The 19,271-nt window shown below is 39.7% G+C and overlaps 1 protein-coding gene across 5 annotated transcripts in view; it reads left to right on the top strand.

Moving 5' to 3' along the window:
* Positions 1-19,271, top strand: part of LOC134543009 (Ig-like and fibronectin type-III domain-containing protein 1) — a 547,890-nt gene that overhangs the window by 511,766 nt on the left and 16,853 nt on the right. For all 5 annotated transcript variants that reach the window (XM_063387679.1, XM_063387678.1, XM_063387680.1 and 2 more), the window contains 10 exons: positions 486-828; positions 4,473-4,800; positions 7,751-7,929; positions 9,568-9,706; positions 10,323-10,458; positions 12,201-12,393; positions 12,967-13,213; positions 13,873-14,051; positions 16,193-16,324; positions 17,779-17,929. In XM_063387679.1, coding sequence (XP_063243749.1) covers positions 486-828; positions 4,473-4,800; positions 7,751-7,929; positions 9,568-9,706; positions 10,323-10,458; positions 12,201-12,393; positions 12,967-13,213; positions 13,873-14,051; positions 16,193-16,324; positions 17,779-17,929 — 2,027 coding nt within the window. The remainder of the gene's footprint in view (positions 1-485; positions 829-4,472; positions 4,801-7,750; positions 7,930-9,567; positions 9,707-10,322; positions 10,459-12,200; positions 12,394-12,966; positions 13,214-13,872; positions 14,052-16,192; positions 16,325-17,778; positions 17,930-19,271) is intronic.

The raw sequence follows: 19,271 nt of genomic DNA, 5'->3' as shown, positions 1-19,271 counted from the left end.
CTTGTGGAAGCCAGTGGGAGCCAGTGAGAGCTGTTAAGAGCTAGCGGGAGCTTGTGGAAGCCAGTGGGAGCTAGTGTTAGCCAGTGAGAGCTGTTGAGAGCTAGCGGGAGCTTGTGGAAGCCAGTGGGAGCTAGTGGTAGTCAGTGAGAGCTGTTAAGAGATAGCGGGAGCTTATGGAAGCCAGTGGGAGCCAGTGGGAGCCAGTGAGAGCTGTTAAGAGCTAGCGGGAGCTTGTTGAAGCCAGTGGGAGCCAGTGGGAGCCAGTGAGAGCTGTTGAGAGCTAGCGGGAGCTTGTGGAAGCCAGTGGGAGCTAGTGGTAGTCAGTGAGAGCTGTTAAGAGATAGCGGGAGCTTATGGAAGCCAGTGGGAGCCAGTGGGAGCCAGTGAGAGCTGTTAAGAGCTAGCGGGAGCTTGTTGAAGCCAGTGGGAGCTAGCCACTTGGCGTGGCTGCGGGCTCGAGTGAGGAGTGTACGCCGCGTGTGCAGGTGCCTGCGCTACATGGGCGACTACACCAACTGCCTGATGCAAGGCTACGGCGTGTTGCCGGGCGCGCCCACGCAGCTGCACGTGTCCCACATCTCGACTGAGTTCGCCATCGTGCACTGGGAGCCGCCGCACACTCTGGGCGACACCGTCGTGCACTACGACCTGCACTACCGGCCACTGGGGCTGCTGGAGGACGGCTACCGCGTGCAGCGCGGTGTGCAGTCGCCGCACGTGCTGGAGCGCCTGCTCAGCGACACCAAGTACGAGGTGTTCGTGCAGGCAGTCAACCAGCACGGGGCCGGGGAGCCCTCGCCGCGCGACGTTTTCCGCACCATGAGCAAGGTGGGTTGTGCTCTGCCTGTCGCGTGAAACTTCCTTAACCACAGGATCGCTTCATGTTAGTCCTACAACCCATTTGCTCGAAACTTGCTTTCATTTGCATACCAATTTATAAGTATGTACAGGTACATATTGTCATGTGGCAGAATCTTCAAGTACCCCCTTATTTAAATTTTACGTGTTTCCTGGTTCAGATTCTCGGTGGACGCCAAAGATGCGCGGTGGCGTGATTGGTTGATTGGAGGCGTGATGCTAGCCTAGTGTTGCTCACCGCTGTGTGTTGGCACAACAACTTCATGCGATGTTACCACAGTTGCGCGCGTAGCGTGACCTTCGTGCTGGGCTTTTCCGTGTTACGTTGTTGCGTAAGTAGTGCGGGGTTGCACCTACGTGTCGTTGACAACTAGGGGACCTACTCAGCTAGCCCGAATCTGGTTATGAAATTTGGGTAGGGAGGGGCTGTAACATTCTAGGACACAGGGGTCTTTAAGTGTGTGTTAGCCGTTGCGCAGGACTCACTGGGCGGGCACTGGACCCCTTGCCATCGAGTCTGTAGGGTTCGCAGGTGCAAGAATAAAAAATGTAACGTCCTTAAGGTTTATTCGGGTCAGGAGGAATCCTTAGTAACTCGGCAGAAGAAAGAGGTTCATCCAAGGGTGATTATAGGTCACAAGGAAATGAGTAAGTTTGTCCCTCTAAGAACACTAACAACTCCTTACGGGAGGAGTGATTAGTATTTTAGGTTCTGTTGTAATTTTAAGGACTAGAAATTTTGGATTGTAAAGGATCTTATACTCTCTATAAGTTTGTTTGGAAGGTCCCTTAAAAGTAAAATAATGATATTCATAATTTCAAATAAAAAATTTTGTTAATGCCAAGACTGTTTGTGAATAGAAGAAATTTATTATTTTATTATAACTATTGATTGTTTTTTTAACAGAATGTTAAATTATTTTTAAGTAAGCAATAGTGTTATCTCCAATCAAACATGCTGAATGGGATGGTTAATTTAGTTAAAAGATCCTTTAAAGATGTATTGACTTAGTCTAAAAATATGGTTATTATACTCTCTGAGGCCAAGCATTTGATGATGATTTAAGAAGATTAAGTAACCGAGTGTTCTAGAGTTACATTTTGCACCAAAGTATGAAGTTGACTTATGAATAACACATTTAGTATTAAACTATGTATTACCATAGTATCCCAATTAAAACTTTTTGTCTCTAATTTATTTCTTATCAAGAAAAATCAAGCAATATAAGAGAGTTTCAAACAAAAACTAAGTTTTTAGATAATGCTTTTTTTATTATTTTCTAATAAATTTTCCCCTCTACCTCACACTTCCTCTAAATAATTCAACCAACCAATTTCTAATCAATTATATATACTACTTATATATATATGCCTATCCAGTAACGAATCTTGCAGTGTCAACAATACAAGTAACACCCATTTGGGTGAACCTAAAGGATATTGTTGGCAGCTCAAGCCTCTTCCAGATCTAGCAGACCTCTGAATTGGATATCTGAAGTCGTCTGCAAGCGTCTGAAGTAACCTGTAATGGATCAGTGACAGAAAGCAAAGGGTATGGAAATGAAAGTTTCAAGAAACACCAGCCTGTTTCTTTATTACGAAAATCCATGTTTGAATGAATTAGACAGGGCTTAACTTCTCGTCTAAGAATAGAGTGATCTGATGACTTTAAGTTTGGCTTGCCGGTGATTTTCAATATTACCAACCAATCATCCCCTTTATTGACTTGTTATTGATAGTTTGACAGTTTCCTCTGATGGTTTCATTGACTTTGACTAATTAGTGACAAATTTAGACTGTTACAAATCACACCCATGCTTTACCTGGGACTCAAAACCCAGAACCCCTCACACCGAAAGCCAGCTGTACCATGGAGATTGAAGATATACCTGGTCCCTAGTCCTACCCGGCTGGCCGTGTCAATGGGGGGTGTCTGACGGCGAAGGCATCCAGACCTGACCAGGGCCTACAAGACAAGAGAGGTAGCGGGAAAGAGGAGGAGAAATAATCCCAGGGGCCTTGCTAATGTTTGGGATTATCCTGATAAGAATAAAATTGCAAGACTATTGTCCGTAGAGTTTATTGAAGATCTTAAAAGTAATGTGATACGCACAGTAACGTTTACAGTTGTTAGACTTTTTTTGACTGTGGGGGTTGAAAAGTTGTACATTAAATAATAGGGAGGGGTCCCAACAAAATTATTTCCTCCGGGCCCTTGGTTTATCTTGGTGGCCCTGGGGTTAACACATCAGCAGCGATACTACCCGGAGCTGTTTCTGGAAAAAAAGCAGCAGGAAAGTAGATAGCATTCCGTCCAGACTAGGAACATTGTCTGAGTAGGGACTCAGGGTGCATCGCAGTAACCGACTGGGGCTTGATGCAGTCCACATGTGGTGTTGGCTTTTGTATCTCAAAACTGGGCAGGCTGTCTTCTGTCACCATGCCTCGTGGTAGGTCTGGCAAGTAGAACCTTAAGGCCCGTTTTACAATGACCCAGAAGTGTACACGGATCACGTAAGCAGATATGTAAGTTACGGAACAGAGTATCTACAGTGGCACACGTGCGGACATGGAAGTGTATAGTTGAGCTGGGAGCTGGGCCTGGTCTAGCTATTCCAATGACGTTACTTTGTGAGACCAATAGAAGCCAAGTGCGGTATTAGCTGTGTTTATTTACCTTTTAAAAATGTAAAGTATTGTTCCAAGTACAAGAATATCTGTATAAAACCAGTTTTACATGACTAATTTGTTATGGTTTATTCATCATACATGTACCTATGTCCTCGTATCTGAAAACCTTGTTTAAGATAATTAATGTTTTGTTACCATGATACAAAATCTCATTGATTTTGCATTTCTGGGCTCTGTGCTCGGATTGCGAATTATAATACGCATGTCGGCTTCCGCGGTCCGTCAGCGGGCACGTCCTGAAGCTGCTCGGCCGGCAGGCATAGAAAAGAGAGGGAGGGATAGAAAGGCCACTCTCTGAATAAAAGCTAGAACGCTATTTGCAGCGCTGTTGTGGCCGTGAACAGTACTAACCGTATAAACATTGGTGGAAGAATGACCTAAGTAGCTATTTATGCTAAAACCACCTATGTCACAAGCTAGCATTACTATTGAAGTTTGCAATCACATCTACAGCATTAAGAGGGTGGAGAGTTTTCAGTTTCTCGACGTTTATTCTCTGTATCCATTCATTGTATACCGTTTTTTCGTAAACTGGGAAGCGGTGTCTTAACAGCAAATTTATCATCGCAAACAGGCACACAGCATTTTCGTACACGTGGCGGCATTGTATTTTACTTAATACGTAATTTTATACTCAATTTAACTATCTTACCTCAATGAAAATATGACCACTAAATAATTGAATAAATAAACGCCAGATATTTTCCAGTTTCCACCTACGAAGCAATAAGCAAGTAGCACGCAAATAACCTAAAGTCCTAAACAAAAATACGAAAGAAAAATTGCCGCCATTACAAATGAGCCTTGGCAACGAATCATAAACAAACATTGACCAGTGAGCACACTAGCGCTGTTACGGCCGTGCACACAAACAAAACGTTGTTCAAGCATCTCTCTAATGAGTGCACATCCCGTGCCGGCAGGTGACGGAGGAGAAGCTGGAAGCGGCGGCGGTGTACAACGTGACGGCGTGCTGCGCGGCCAGCGACCTGAGCGACGTGTGCATGCCGCTGTGCTCGTACGACGCCAACATGTCGGACGTGAAGGCGCTGGCGGCCGTGTGCGCCGGCGAGCTCAGCAAGCTGGTGCGCTGTGGGGCTGGGGGCCGCAACCACGGCGCCTGCTGCTCGCGCCGCGGGGTGCCCAGCTCCTGCCTGTCCATCTGCGCCGGAGTCATCCTCGACTCGCTCATCGTCACCGCCACCTCCTGCATCCCCTTCATCGGCAACATCGTGCAGTGCTTCGAGGAAGGTCTGTGCTCTACCCACCACTGCTTTCCTAGATAACAGTTCATATGCTAAATGATCACTGATAGATTGGTTATTCGCTTGACTGAAATTAAATCTGAAACCTAAGGTGGACCATACTTGGTACTGGCACCTTAACAAAGTATATTAACCAGTGGCGAGGCGTGAGGTTTACATGAGGGGAAGCAATAACTCCTTTCACACCAAAACATGATGAGGTTGGGGGGGGGGGGGGGTCTGGGGGCCCTCCGCCGGGAAAATATGGATTTCAAGGTACAAAATGGTGCTATTTAAGTAGTTTTCTTAACTGAACATTGACTATTCCACAGGTAGAAAAATTGACATTTTTTTTAAATACATTATTTTTGAAAAATAATTATTGACTTACATTATTCTGATAGTAAAATACCTACTCTACATTACTTATATACTAAGTGGGAGTGTAGTATCATCGTAAGCCCACAAATCCCCCACGCACTGCCAGCCAACAGCCCGCGGGAGAGATGCGCGCGCCCCGAGAGACGACCGCCGACTGAAACGCGACATCGCCACCTGCCGTGCCGAACTTTACCGGACATAGCCGAAGCAGTCGGCGGAAAAATTCCACCGTCTGCTTCGGCCATGTTCGCTCCAGTTCGGCAAGAAAGCGTTACCTTCGTAGCTTCTACCGCGTATTTTTCCAGCCAATCCCCTCCCTGAACCTTTGTACCATGCCACCCCCCTTCCGAAAGGAAACTACTGCGGCAGACTTCCTACTGAAAGCGATCCTACCAGCGCTTCTAAACCTAGCAACGCTTCTAAAACAGCATGTTTTTGTGTCAACGAGTTCTTTTTTTATAGCGCACAGCGCACAGTATTGGGTCCCAAGAAGATAGTGTAAAAAATACATACACCTAACTGCACGAGCCAAAGTAAAATACTATTCTGAATAAAATATTTATTTAAAAAATACAATGTCTGGAAACTGCCTGGGCAAGCACTGCTTGCCTTGCTTGCCCTGACGAGACGCCACTGATATTAACATTTTCTTGACTTCTGTTCTTGCTAAATTCTACATTATTATTTATTAATTATGCTTGCTACCTTACACTATTTATTTTGTTAATTTTGCTCCAAGTATTAATCCTTAGAATCAATTACGGTTCAAACAGGATACATTATTTTGGGCATAAGAATAAAGAGTTATGGTTATGAGAGAGTAAACATTAAGTGATATGCATATGATACATTCTATTCAAGACAGTGTGTCCTTTTTGACAGGTGCTCAGCGAACATTCAGACACTGACAGCTGAATATTCTTATAAAATCACACAAAATATTTGTTGTTACATGATTAGCTGCTGTGCTGCTAGATGAATCTGTGTTTATTTGGTTTATTAAGTCACAATTTTCAACTGTATGTCTGAATGTTCACTGAAGTGTTAGTCACAAAAAGGACACAACATTGAACAGAGTTTGGTTGTAAATTTACGAAAAAGCACTGAATATCCATTCTCTTTCATTCCCTTGCTGAGATAATGATGTACAAGGTTAAAAAGTAGGGTAAAGTTGCAACAATAAAGTCTAAATAAGAATGTGACAATAGAATTTTTGGATGAAGGATAATGTAACGCAATTTACCAAAATGCCAATTATTATCAACACATTGACAATTTAGGTGATTTAAACGTGAATTTCCACTCAGATGATACAAAATGTATAATGACTTTTAATAGCCATTAAAAATTGTTATAAGTAATTTTATAATGCATTTTCAATCTGTGAAATTATATTGTTTTTTTGTTAACGTATTCATAAATATGCAGTAAGGTTTTGGTGGTTAGTTAGCTGCCCTGCAGGAAGCGAAGCAGAAGAATAACCTAATACTCTTCATTAATGTGCAGTGAGGGCCCAAGAAATAATCATTCACCTCTAAAAATATTAAGTTCTGAAATGCTCTCGTAAAAGTGATCATGCTTACGTAGTGAAGAGACGAACAAAAACAGGTGATGGATTGCTATCTACAAGTGGTACAGCTCATAATTAAAGCACCCAGTTGATAGTACCCAAAAGTTTTGGGGGAAGTCAAACTCAGGAAAGTTCTTGTGTCAAGCCTTTGTGCTGTGAGATTTACTTTGTTTTCCTGCACAATATAAACTGTTATGCACTGTAATCATTTGTATAAAAATTGCATTATCAACACTGCCAATCTGTAAAAGAAAGTGAATCACACTATTTCATCAAACTTTGAAATAATAGGTAACTTACCAATTACTGATTGTGATCAGGCTAAAGAACTATAGATGTTTCATTCCACTTCAAATTAACACACAGTTGCTTGTATCACTTATGTTGAATTAATGTCAGTAAAAATTGTATGTGGGTTATTAATAAATAACACATGAACTCAAACAATTAAAATACGTACTGTTTTAAGACTTTCAGGTACTGCATACTATGAAAAATTACTGATACCATTTTGTACATAGATATTAACACTTCCCCTGTACAGTGGCGTAGCCAGGATTTATGTATGGGGGGTGTTAAGAAGCATGGCGCCCCTCCCCCTCCCCCCCCCCCCCCCCCGGGTTTAAAGCTGGGGGGTTCGGGGGTCCTCCCCCGGGAAAATTTGGATTTTAAGGTGTAAAATAGTGCTATTTTAGCAGTTTTCGGTACTTAAATTTAAATATTGTAATGGTAAAAATTTTATTAATATTAATATGAAATTTGTTTGAGTGATGAATAAGAAATTAATTAAAGATTTGGTGCTGGGGGGGGGGGGGGGGGTTGAACCCTTAAACCCCCCCCCCCCCTGGCTACGCCCCTGCCCCTGTATATTCCAGATTTTTGAAAACACCTGTTTGATTCCTTAAGTTCTCCCTGTCTGCCGGAACCCTGCTCAAAGGTACAGCAGAGTCAGTGTAGGCTGGTTGTGGAAGCTGCTCTGGTTGCCAGCGAGGAACGGCGTGCGCAGGGACGGGACTGCTGCCGGGTCCCGTGCTGGAGCTGCACGCCACGAGGGTCACCAACAACTCCGTGGCCCTGCAGTGGGAGCCCCCGTCCGACAGCAACGTGAGCGGCCACGAGATCCTGCAGTACGTGGTGTATTACAAGAGGGTGGACAACTCCAGCACCCAGCTGCCCTTCGATCAAGTAAGGAACAGACACGCTTCCTTCCAGCCCTCTTGGCTTATTTTTTGAGACTGCAGTTTGCATTTCACTAGCTTCGAAAATTACCAATAATAGGAATGGTTTATATTTTTAAATTTTTAAGGATATTGAAAAAATGGATTTTAATGAGATACTTTTTTTGAAAGTTATTGAACAAAATTTTAGTGTTAAATGAATAATCACGTTGGGAGTCAAACTATTCTTCTGTAAGAAAAGAACTTAATATTTAGACTACCAATCTTTATTCTTAAAGTTAAACATCATATCCAACCACTCGAATTGGTTGTCATCAAAGTGTTTAAACTTTAAAGTGCCCTAAAATATATAATATTCTCAAATATTTGATGACTTTTAATGTAAGGCAGTATACAAGTGCTTGATGAGTTTATTGAGTACATAGTGAATATTGTGTATTTATTATTTAAGTTAAATTTCATATTATTGATTTCATATTCCAAAAGAACAAGGGACTTTTCATAATCTTAGAAACAATTTCAGTAATAGCTGGAGCTTATTGAAAAATTTTCATTCTATTTTCACAAAAGTACTTGCAGTGTATCATTTTATATTTGTTTCTTAGAAAAATATTTGTATTCGCACGATCCTACCAGTAGATTTATCAAGAAATACAAATTCCCACATTAGTTTTATCATTTGTAGAAGCTGAGTACATACATAAATTAAGTTACTGTACTCAACCAAATCAGTGTACTTATCATCATAATGATTTTATAACTAAGATAGTTTAGTTATTTGCAGCAAAAAATTTTCAATTTATTGTACTTTAAAAAGAAATTTCACACTGTGGCCATGATTACTAACATTATAAAAGTGCGGTAGATTTGATTCCGAATCCTGGTATGACTTAAATTTATGATTACCAAGTTGAAATCCACATGGAGATTCTATTACCTTAAAATGTTCTGTGTAACTCTGTGACGTAAGAGCACAAACGCCTACTTTGATTCGATTCTTTAGTGGCAACGTTTATAGAAGAATAAAAAAAAACTTTAAAAAATAAGTTTTTAACCGGTTGTGGCACTAAACATTCATTTCAACTGTCAAGAGGTGAGGAAAAAATTGAGTACGTAGGGAAACAGTAAATGGTGTTTGTTACTGGTTTCTGTATTTTAAAAAGTATCAGGGTATCTGTATCAATAATGGAAAAGTATTAGTGAATCAACTCTTTATAATCATCACTACAGTAATTTTTAAATGTTTAGTTCATTTTTTTTTTAAACTTGGAAATTGTGTTTTAAAATTAACAACTCTGTGGTGCACAAATTAAATAGTCCATATTGCTTTAATTTTACCTATTGTGCTGTACAACTTTTATTTAACTTTCTAAGTGGTTATTAAAAAAACTCAATGATACAATAATACACTAGCACATAAGGGTTGAAATTCAATAAGATCAAAATTTAATTTAAAAAAAGAGTGAATTATTTTCGGATTTATTTGACACTAAATAGTCACAATTTTTCTGCAGACTTTGAGCAGTATTTATTAACATAACGTTAAAATGATTTCATTTAAAAAGCATGAATTGGGAAACACAGTGTTGTGCAGTGACACACCACACTTTACTCGGAGGTCAGGAGTTTGTACTGTTTGTCGCAGAACATAAACACCACCTCTACTGTGGCGACGGTGGACAATCTGGTGAACGGTGTTCTGTACAACTTCTTTGTGCTAGCGCGTAGCAAACATGGAACATCGCTGCCCTCATCAATACTCCGGATCAATGTGACTGACACAGGTAAAGGAAATGTTTGTACTTACCACATCATAAAAATTTAGGAGTTTTAAAGCTAGTTCCCAAAAACATATTTTAACCTATGTGTGCATTCAATTGCTGTTGACATGAACATGTCACAATTATACAATATCAACTAAATCTGCACATATTTTTTTTTATAAATTCATAACTATTTTCTAATAATTTGTTGGCATCTTCAAAGTTTTTCCTTAAACAACTAAATGTTAAAAGGACTTCATTTTATACTTTTAAATTTAAAATTATGTGTTTATTCAGTGATAGATCGTGCAAGATCATACATTTTCATGTCTGCTTCAGAGGAAGAACTTTAAACTTGGATGGTAGTTATAAACCTTACTGCTCAGTTTTAGTCTGTATTAGTTCATGCTTTCATTAAAATGTTAACTTATACACTAGTTAACTTGCATGTATAACTTTTAAAAAAAAAATATGTGATTGATATTACCAATAAATAATCTTTAATTTTTTTTTTTTTTAAATGATAGTCTTTGCTCATGAATAAAAAAACTATGCAGTAACCTTGATAAGTGTAGCTGCTGACTGTGCAGTGACCTTTAGTCACAAAAAAGAGATTCATATTTGCTGTGTGTTGCAGAGGTGGGCGACAGAGGAGTGGCAAGCGTGACGTCGGCGCCACATTCCCTCGCAGTGTCTGCGCACAGCGCCATATACGTGACCATATCCTGGCAGCCACCAGAGTTCAGCCACCCTGCAGAGAAGCTCTCGTACAGGTAGTTGCGAGCTTCTCCTGCTCTGGCCATTGTATTTCAGTGAAATTTGCAGTCTTATTCCACCTCTCAGATCTTACTCGGTTGTACTGTGGCGAGTGGAGTTTTTTACAGTGATGGAAAATAATCAAAAGATCCACGTTCCAACAATTCAGGGCGCAGAATACTTGCCAAGAAGTATCTTGTCAACAAACTACTTTAATTTAACTTGGGGAAAAAATTATGTACTTTCAACAATAAGACTTAAATTATTATTTGGTAGAGCATTCATTCAAGCGAGAGGAATTTCAACAATTACCATAATTATTCCAGGTATTGGCTAGTTTCCTTCCAATGCAGGAAGTTCCAGATCCAGGGTATGACTACGCACTTAAAAATAATTTTATCTCTAGTTTCATAAATAGACATTTATTATAAACCAAACAATGATTAAAATTCAAATCAGTCTTTATGTTTCTGTTAAAGTAATAGCCAACTATTTTTTTATTTATTACTTTAACTTTAAAGAACCTGTTGTCAACCGACTTTAACAGAACTTGAAAAGAGTATCCAAACATTTAATGATGTAGACATTTCTTAACACTTATGTAGCTGAAAGAGAGACTTATAGAGAACACTTAATTATTTCACCACTTAGTCTTAGAGGAAATTTAGACTTACTCACTTCCTGTAGCTCCATGCTTTCTCTTGGGCTCCCCAGCTCCTTTTCAACCAGGAAACGCAACTTCTAGCGGCGAACTCTTTGCCAAAAATCACGACGAACTTTATGAGCTTGACTGCATCTTTCACTTACTCAACTCATTACCACATGGGCAGCACCTCCCCCCAGTGTGAGAGCCGTTCAAAGGCTAAGTCCCGCTTTTAAACCTGCGCCTGTGCCTGTCGTTCCCAGAACTGACCGCTGTCGCCGCACCCAAATTTCCCAACCAGGACCCAGGCTGGCTGAGTGGAGACCCATTTCGCCAGCGCCCCACGTGAGCGGTGTGAGCTTGTGTGGCCTGGAAACATCAGCAGATGCCTGCATCAGGGCATGTAGCTGTGCAAACACCACCTTCTTGGAATGTGTTGCGCTTGCACTGCCGACACCCGTGTTTGCAGAATGCTCCCGATGACTGTGATAACCACACAGAGCCCAGACCATGAAACACAAAAAATTCAAATTCAGCAACATGAAAATTTCTGGGATGTGACAATATTAGAAAACCATAAGTAAGATTTTAAATTGTCTTGTTTTAGAGCTCTAATTATTACCAACACCAGAAAAATAAAATGTAAATTTTCCTTTTCTTGCAAACCAAAATACTCAAAAAATTTATACTGAATGTATCTCAACAATTGCCAGCCTTTTCTACTTTTTTGCACTCTAAGCAGATAATTCATCATTCTTAAAAAATGTAATAAATGTACTAACTAGCAACTCTGTGTTCATGGTTCAAGTTTTACCTCAGGTATGAATGTTTTTTTTTTTTTTGGGATTGGTTAGTTAATGAGCCTTTCCCTACCATTCCCTCTATCATAGAAAAAGGTCTTCAATACCCTCTAAAATGAAAGCAAGCATGATCCATCTCAACTCACCTCATCCGCTCCTCTAGCCGTAAAGTGACGTGAGTTCTGTCTCTCCCATAGGGCAGCTGACTCCAATTCAAAACCAACCCATTCTCCTCTCATGATTGCTTATAAAAGAAGATGTTTAATGCTGACAGTGACACTATTTTTGGCTAACGAGTATGGTGGTTTGTTCACAGACTCTACTACAAATCTACGGCTGACGCCACGTACCAGATAGTAGAGACAACCGTGACGTCGCACATGATCGTGGACCTGACTCCCAACACGCAGTACATCATATATGTGACCGCCATATCGAAGAACGGGGAGAGCCAGCCGTCAGAGACACTGGTGGCGTGGACTGACCCTGCGTACCCTGCCTTCGTCGAGGTAAGCAGCTAGGCTCACACACGCAAGATGCTCTCCTCCTCAGTACATCGTAGGCAACAACTAGAAGCAAACATTATTTAGACAGTACAACAATTCTCTCTTTCCCTCTTACTCTCTCTTTCACTGTTTCTATCTTTTTCTTTCTATCTCTTTCTTTCTCTCTCTTTCTATCTACATCTCTTTTTCTTTCTTTTCTTTTTTATCTCTTTATTTCTCACTCTTTCTCTCTCTCTTTCTGTGTGTTTATACATATATAAGATTATCAGGTGCCTTGAGAATGTGTTAGTTCGAAGTACCTACATACAACAAGAAAGAGGTGGAATGAGATACGGGCAGTGATAAGACACTGGACTCGCAATACAAAGGACTCTGGTTTGCATCTCAGTCTGAATTCAGTTTTCCGTGGTTTCTCTAAAGCACTGCAGCCAAACGCTGGTATGGTTCCTCTCAATATTCCATTTTTTTCTTTGATGTCCCTAGTCTATGTCTTTAATAACTTTGCTGTTGACGTGATAAAAAAGTGAGATGCTTCTTGGACCCCAATGCATTCACGTCATTTCATGTTCGCAACAGCCCCCTACGGTGCATCCCATCAACCTGGTGGTGGAGGGCAGCGGCATGACAATCCTGTGCATAGCTATGGGAACACCTATGCCCACCATCTCGCTGTACATCTCGGGCCGACTGGTGCGGCAAGAGACGACGCGCCACATGGTCACCGTCATCCACAACGTCACCCGCGACATGGACCAGATCTCCTGCTATGCTGACAACGGCTATGGCACGCCCATGCAGGCCTCCCGCAAGATATCCATCAACCGTGAGTAGTCATGGCTTCCCGCTGGCAGGCCTCGCAATATCCACTATGGAGAACATGCTAGAAAATTATTTTTTAATTGAAATTGTATAGAGCTGACAAAAAAGTTCACTAAAGTACTGATACCAGTATTTAAGTCATTATCATTCTGACTCAAATATCTGACTTCAAAACAGCCAAAGACTGTAAAGTACTGAAATAGTCAACAATTCGCATGGTGTTTCTCATCTAATAATGGACATTATTCAGGGTGCGAGGTTGGAGTTTGCGGCAATTTATTGGTTCTTTTATGCCTGAATGACTTTAAGATCACATTTAATGATAATTAGAGGAACTGGAAACAAATTAGAATGTCTTGATTGTTTTTTCAGCTTCCATTTGAGAAAAATGTGTAAAAATAAAAGTAGAAAATTAATGTTACTGTGCTTACAGCATAACTCGCCACAGTAAGTACCAAGTAGCCTATGTATATTAGGTACCTTGTTACGTAACTTTGAATTGATGGTAAGAAATAATAATTGAAAAAATGAGAGGTTTTTCACACTGTAACAAAGTTTCTGTTCTTGATCTCAGGTGTTAGTTACCTATTTAAATGTCTGTGCTTTCACTTCACTGGACCATCATTAGACACGGATGGGTGATGTCTTTTGAACTCGCTGCAGATGCTCCCCACATCACGGCATCAGGCATCACAATGGCGGCTCCCGGAGATTCTGTGGTGCTGGAGTGCTTGGTGGATGCCGTCCCGTCACCCAAGATGATGTTCTGGAGAGACCCGGATGGCAGAGTGCCTGTCATCCAGGGCGGGAAATACAACATCACCACCAAGAAGATCAAGGACGTTAGTGTTTGGTTACTTTTAACTAATGAGGCTCACGGTCAAACTGACGAGATTTTTTTCATGTTGACCTGGAAGATCAACCAACAATATATAGACTAATAAATAAAATAAAAATTACAGAAAAATTAATAAAAAATAGTATGTAAGACAGTGCTGAAGGTAGTGAATTTCAAATTACAAGAGCTAAAAGACCAAAAAGGTGTAATTCCTGTCAGAATTCTTATAATATTGTGCTTTTGATCTCCAAATCATTTAAGACAATCCCAAAAAAAGGTGAAACATTTAATTATATTAGATTTAACATTTACGTACATCTGATGACTACATTACAAAATAGGCGAGACAAAAGTCCCAAAAGACCCAGTGCGGACATTGGCGAAAAAGCTAAGTCACTAGGAGAGGGGGAACTAGTAGTCATTGAGATCACACCTAATGCTACAACATGGCATCGAATCATTTAACAAACCTGAGCGAAGGCTTACAGCATGTAGACAACTAACATAGGCACACCAAACCGAGAAATGAGCTGCCGCGTTAGACAGCCGTAAGATCACCACATGGAACAAATTTTTAAAGCAAAACATGAATTAAATATGGCTGGCTGAAAGGGAATTTTGATAAGCTGTTAACAACACTTGTCTCTCGCCCCGATTGAAATACCCATCGACCCCTCTAGGTAAGTGAGCAAGACAGGGCACACTAAAGCACACAAATTATGAATCCATCACGTCAAGTTTGCAGGGGTCATCAGTTCATGAGCAATCACGAGACTCTGAAACCTGCAGGTAGCCTTCGAAGCAGCCTACCTCCAACACGAGTCGGATAGAGGAGCGAGATGATATAGACACATGAGTCACCATGAGTCGCAGGGAAAAACAACATAACAGCAGTGATCCTGCTCAAAATTAAATACTACTAAGTACTAACTACTAATTTGTACAATTAGGATGGTTTCTATTTATGGAGGTTACTTATGGTATATTTGATAGGCCTTGTCCAGATGCTTGACAAAAAATTTCGAACTGCTGCTATCTTTTAAACGTGTGAATAATGTGGAATTAAACATGGTGCAAATTAAACTTTTCAATAGAGGAAAATATAACTCCAAAAATACCTATACATCTTGATACAGTGAAATCTCATTACAATGTATGCATAAAAACCTGCAGTTTTGGTACTTAATTTTTAAAGTTCTTTATAATGTACTGTTACCATATCTAAATCATCCTGAAAAGATCTGAAAATTTATTGTACTTTAAAGAGAGAAATCCTTCAAGTGAGGTGCTTTGTAATGAAATTTCAATGGGTGCTTTAATATAAAACACAATTACAAGTATAGCCTAAAGAAAAATACTGCTATACGCCTATACTAAGTCGTAAGGATTCGTATAATTTGGTATGATACTTCATAAGATGAGGGTAGTACTAAGAAATACTCTTTACTGATATCAGAAGATACTAGTGATATCCGTATGGAAGTAACTCAAACAGTAATTTTTCATAGTGATGTAAAAAAAAAATTGAAGCTCTTTGGACAGTAAATTGATGTTCTTGAGTATGCCGTTTTTGCAAACAAGTTGTTTACAAACACTTTATTTAAAACATTTTCAAGGACATATGCCATTGCTGGTTTTCACTGTATGTCAACGAGAATACACAAGAATTAACAAGAAAGATGAATACACAAACACACAGAAAAACAAGCCAAAATCAGCCACTTTCGCACAGGCGATCACTGTGTTGTCTAGATTATCAATTATTGTATCATTGTTGGGTTCATCTGTCTCTGTATTGTCCAAGGTGGTTGTTTGTATTTTTTGTTTTTATTACAACTGTCCCATCATTGACAGCCCGTTATGTTCATCTGTGCCTTGATATTTTTCTCACTGATTCCTTCCACTAAATTAGCTGTGCTGTCTATGCATTCACACAGTTGACATCGGCTGATTTTGGCTTGTTTTTCTGTGTGTTTGTGTTCTCATCTATCTAGTTCCATTCTTGTGGTTTCACTATGATATACAGTGGAAACTAGCAATGGTGAATGTCCATGAAAATATTTTGAATGAATCTTTCACATTGCAAGAATATTTCAAAGAACGTACAGACTCTGAAGCCATTGCTCCTGTGTGTCTGTCATTCAGGAGGACTCGAAGCAAGTCATGCATCTGACCATCCGCGAGATCAGCGAGGCCGACGTGGGTGACTACTACTGCCACGCCGAGAACCCGTTCGGAAGCGTCTCCAGGCCTGTGTCTGTCCGGATCAGGAACGTTGTGAGTAGGGAAGGGGCAGTCATATCCTAAAACACCATCAAATTCTCAGTATTGGAAGGATTATATATTTGAGGAAAAATATTCAAAATAGCAGAGGGAAAAAAGTAAATTAAAAAATTTCAACACTTATAATCTCTGAAGTCATTGCAGGTCATTATACTATCCTGTTGCCATTCCCCATGATATTGTACTTGTAACATGTAATTATATGAATAATTACAAATTGTATTAATTCTGGTAACTTTGTTTGTGAAACAAATATTGAAAGGGTTGAATGTTTCAACACTATAGTTAAAATCTTTATTTATTGTGCATTATTTTATTTTTGACCCTTCAGACCTAGATTGGGATTCGAGGGGTGTTTTCGAGGTCCCGAGATTCAGATCCGAGAAAATTGGGAGTTGGCCCTTCACTAGTTTTGAGTTAACGCTAAAGTGGCTTTGCAGGTCAGAAAATGTGCCAAAGCTGGGTACCTCATTCAGAGATGAGTGATACAGTTAAATAGCAAGCATGTGTGTGGAGTGGGAAAAAAATTAGTGAATACAAAATATAATGAATGTATGTGTGGAAAAATTTTAATACATATAAGTGTCTTAGCCTCAGCAAACTTGTAAATTTTTAGCTGTTCTGTAAAGTGCACAAATATTTTAACATCAATAACATTGGGCAAGTTACTTTTCAAACTCAATTGAGAATTCACTCTGAAATAATCTCGCTCAGTATAATTATTATATTATAATCATGGTGGCTAGTTAACTTACTACTGCTGTTATACCTACATGTTTACTTATTTTTGCTGTTCATTAGCCATCGCTGAGTTTTCATTGCTTGTGAAAGTCACAAAAGAACAAAAAATGAAAAAAAAAATTCAGAGTACAATATTTTATGGCTTATTTTTTCTAAATAAAAATAATAAAAACATAAATATAAAACAATGTGATGAAATAAAGTTCAAATTCTCATTTTGTGACAAAATGTGAGTCTGTTTTGTCTGTATATGTAAAAAACTAAAAATCCTTCTAAAACTGAATAATTAATAACAATTCACTTTTGAACAATGTGAACAGCAGCAAGCGTGCATGATAGCACAATTCCCCGCCATAATGGTTGAAGAAAAACTGTTGCTTCGTCACCGTAACCTCCAGGACTACCCACCTTGTGAGGCAGCCAACTTGAAAACCAGGTGCTGCTAACCAGTGCTGGTTAGTAGTGCAGGAAGTTCAAAAATCGCACATCTCTAACACTGTGCACTAAACTTAACACACAACACACACTATTTACATGTCCCATTTCCCAAACATACTCATTCTGAATTATCAACATTCACTGAGCTATCTGCCTACCTGCACACAAATATTTTACCCATGAGTAACCAGTGAGCTCACCCAATGTAATCGAGGTTGTAATGCTGACAGTATTTGACAGCTTCCAAATGCATGACGTGCTGTGCGCAGGCTGCCACCAACAACGTCACGCAGTGCTGCATCGAGCAGAACGTGACGTCGGGATGCATGGAGGCGTGCTCCTTCTACCTGGACATTGACGCGGTGATAGACAAGCCGCAGTGCATCAACGACTTCGACAAGCTGATGAAGTGTGCTGCTGGTGAGCTCTCTCAAGCTGATTTTGACTGAATTAACACAGTAGGTGGTTCCGAGCTAGCGGGAATACTGTAACTGATATTCAGTAATAGATGCTGTTTGTAACTCAGTACTGGATACTTTCAGTAAAACCAAACATTGCTATTTATAATGTATTTTAAATTTTATAAACAATTTTTCTTAGCCTGAACTATAATTTAAATGAAATACTTCAGCTAACCTAAACCATATTTAGGTAGGTACAGAATTTTTATGCAAATATGTGTACATCAAAATTAATACTAAAGCTGGACTCACAATCATCCGTCTCATCCGTCCGTCACCCGTCCGTCCGTCAATCACGTGACCTGCAGCCAATCAGATGGCCCGAAAAATTCCATCCGTCCGTCCGTCAAAACCTTGCCAAGCTTTAGCTTTTGACGGACCAACGGATGGTCCACCGCCTTGTTAAGTCGATCGTCTTCAATACGACTTTCCGAAAACAGTGTTCGATTTTTTTAATTTGCAATATATAGAAGGCTGTGTCGTATTGACCTATTATTATTGTCATAATAACGGTAAAGATTGCTTATGAGAATGAGCTTTTCGGAAGAAATGCTGATAAATTACGTCCGGGAAAGGGAGCATTTGTATGATATATATAGCAAAGACTATCGGGATAAGCAACTGAGGGAAAAATCCTGGATATAAATAGCTTCTTTCTGTTTCCTTTGACGCAGTAATAAAAGAAGCATAATTTTATTTATTGCTGGCATGACTAATGTTATTTTTAAGACGGCACCCGTTTAATCCACTTGTCAAAGCCTGTCAACTTATTATCACATTCATAAAAACAAAAGTTAATTATCCCAAGTAAATTATTTTCACCAAAAGTTAACCTACAATTGAGAAAGTATGTGGCGGAAAGTTGTAGCACTGATATTTTAGAATAGTGACGGACGGACAGAGGGCGGATGTTTGAGAGTCGGTAATAATTGCCGAGAGAAATAACGGACCGAAATTGACGGACGGACGGGTGACGGACGGATGAAACGGATGATTGGGAGTCCAGCTTAAAGAAAAAATATTAATAGTGTTATTCCACAAGCACAAGGCAAATACACGACTATACAGAGAGTATAATAATTATCTCTTAAGTTTGTATTTACCACTAAATCTTTAAGTCGAATAAGAGAACTTATTCTCTTTTCTATAATTATGGTTTGCATTTTCCAATTTGCACTATAATTAGCAACAGACATGTAAAGTGATGAATGATAAATTTTCCTGTGACTATAAGTGAGACTTTCATTACTTTGATATATCAGTACGACATTGAATTCATGTTAGTATCACGTATCAATTTA

The sequence above is a fragment of the Bacillus rossius genome (genome assembly GCF_032445375.1).
Source record: "Bacillus rossius redtenbacheri isolate Brsri chromosome 9 unlocalized genomic scaffold, Brsri_v3 Brsri_v3_scf9_2, whole genome shotgun sequence".
NCBI classification, from domain to species: Eukaryota; Metazoa; Arthropoda; class Insecta; order Phasmatodea; family Bacillidae; genus Bacillus; species Bacillus rossius.
This window is presented reverse-complemented; position numbering and strand designations above follow the sequence as displayed.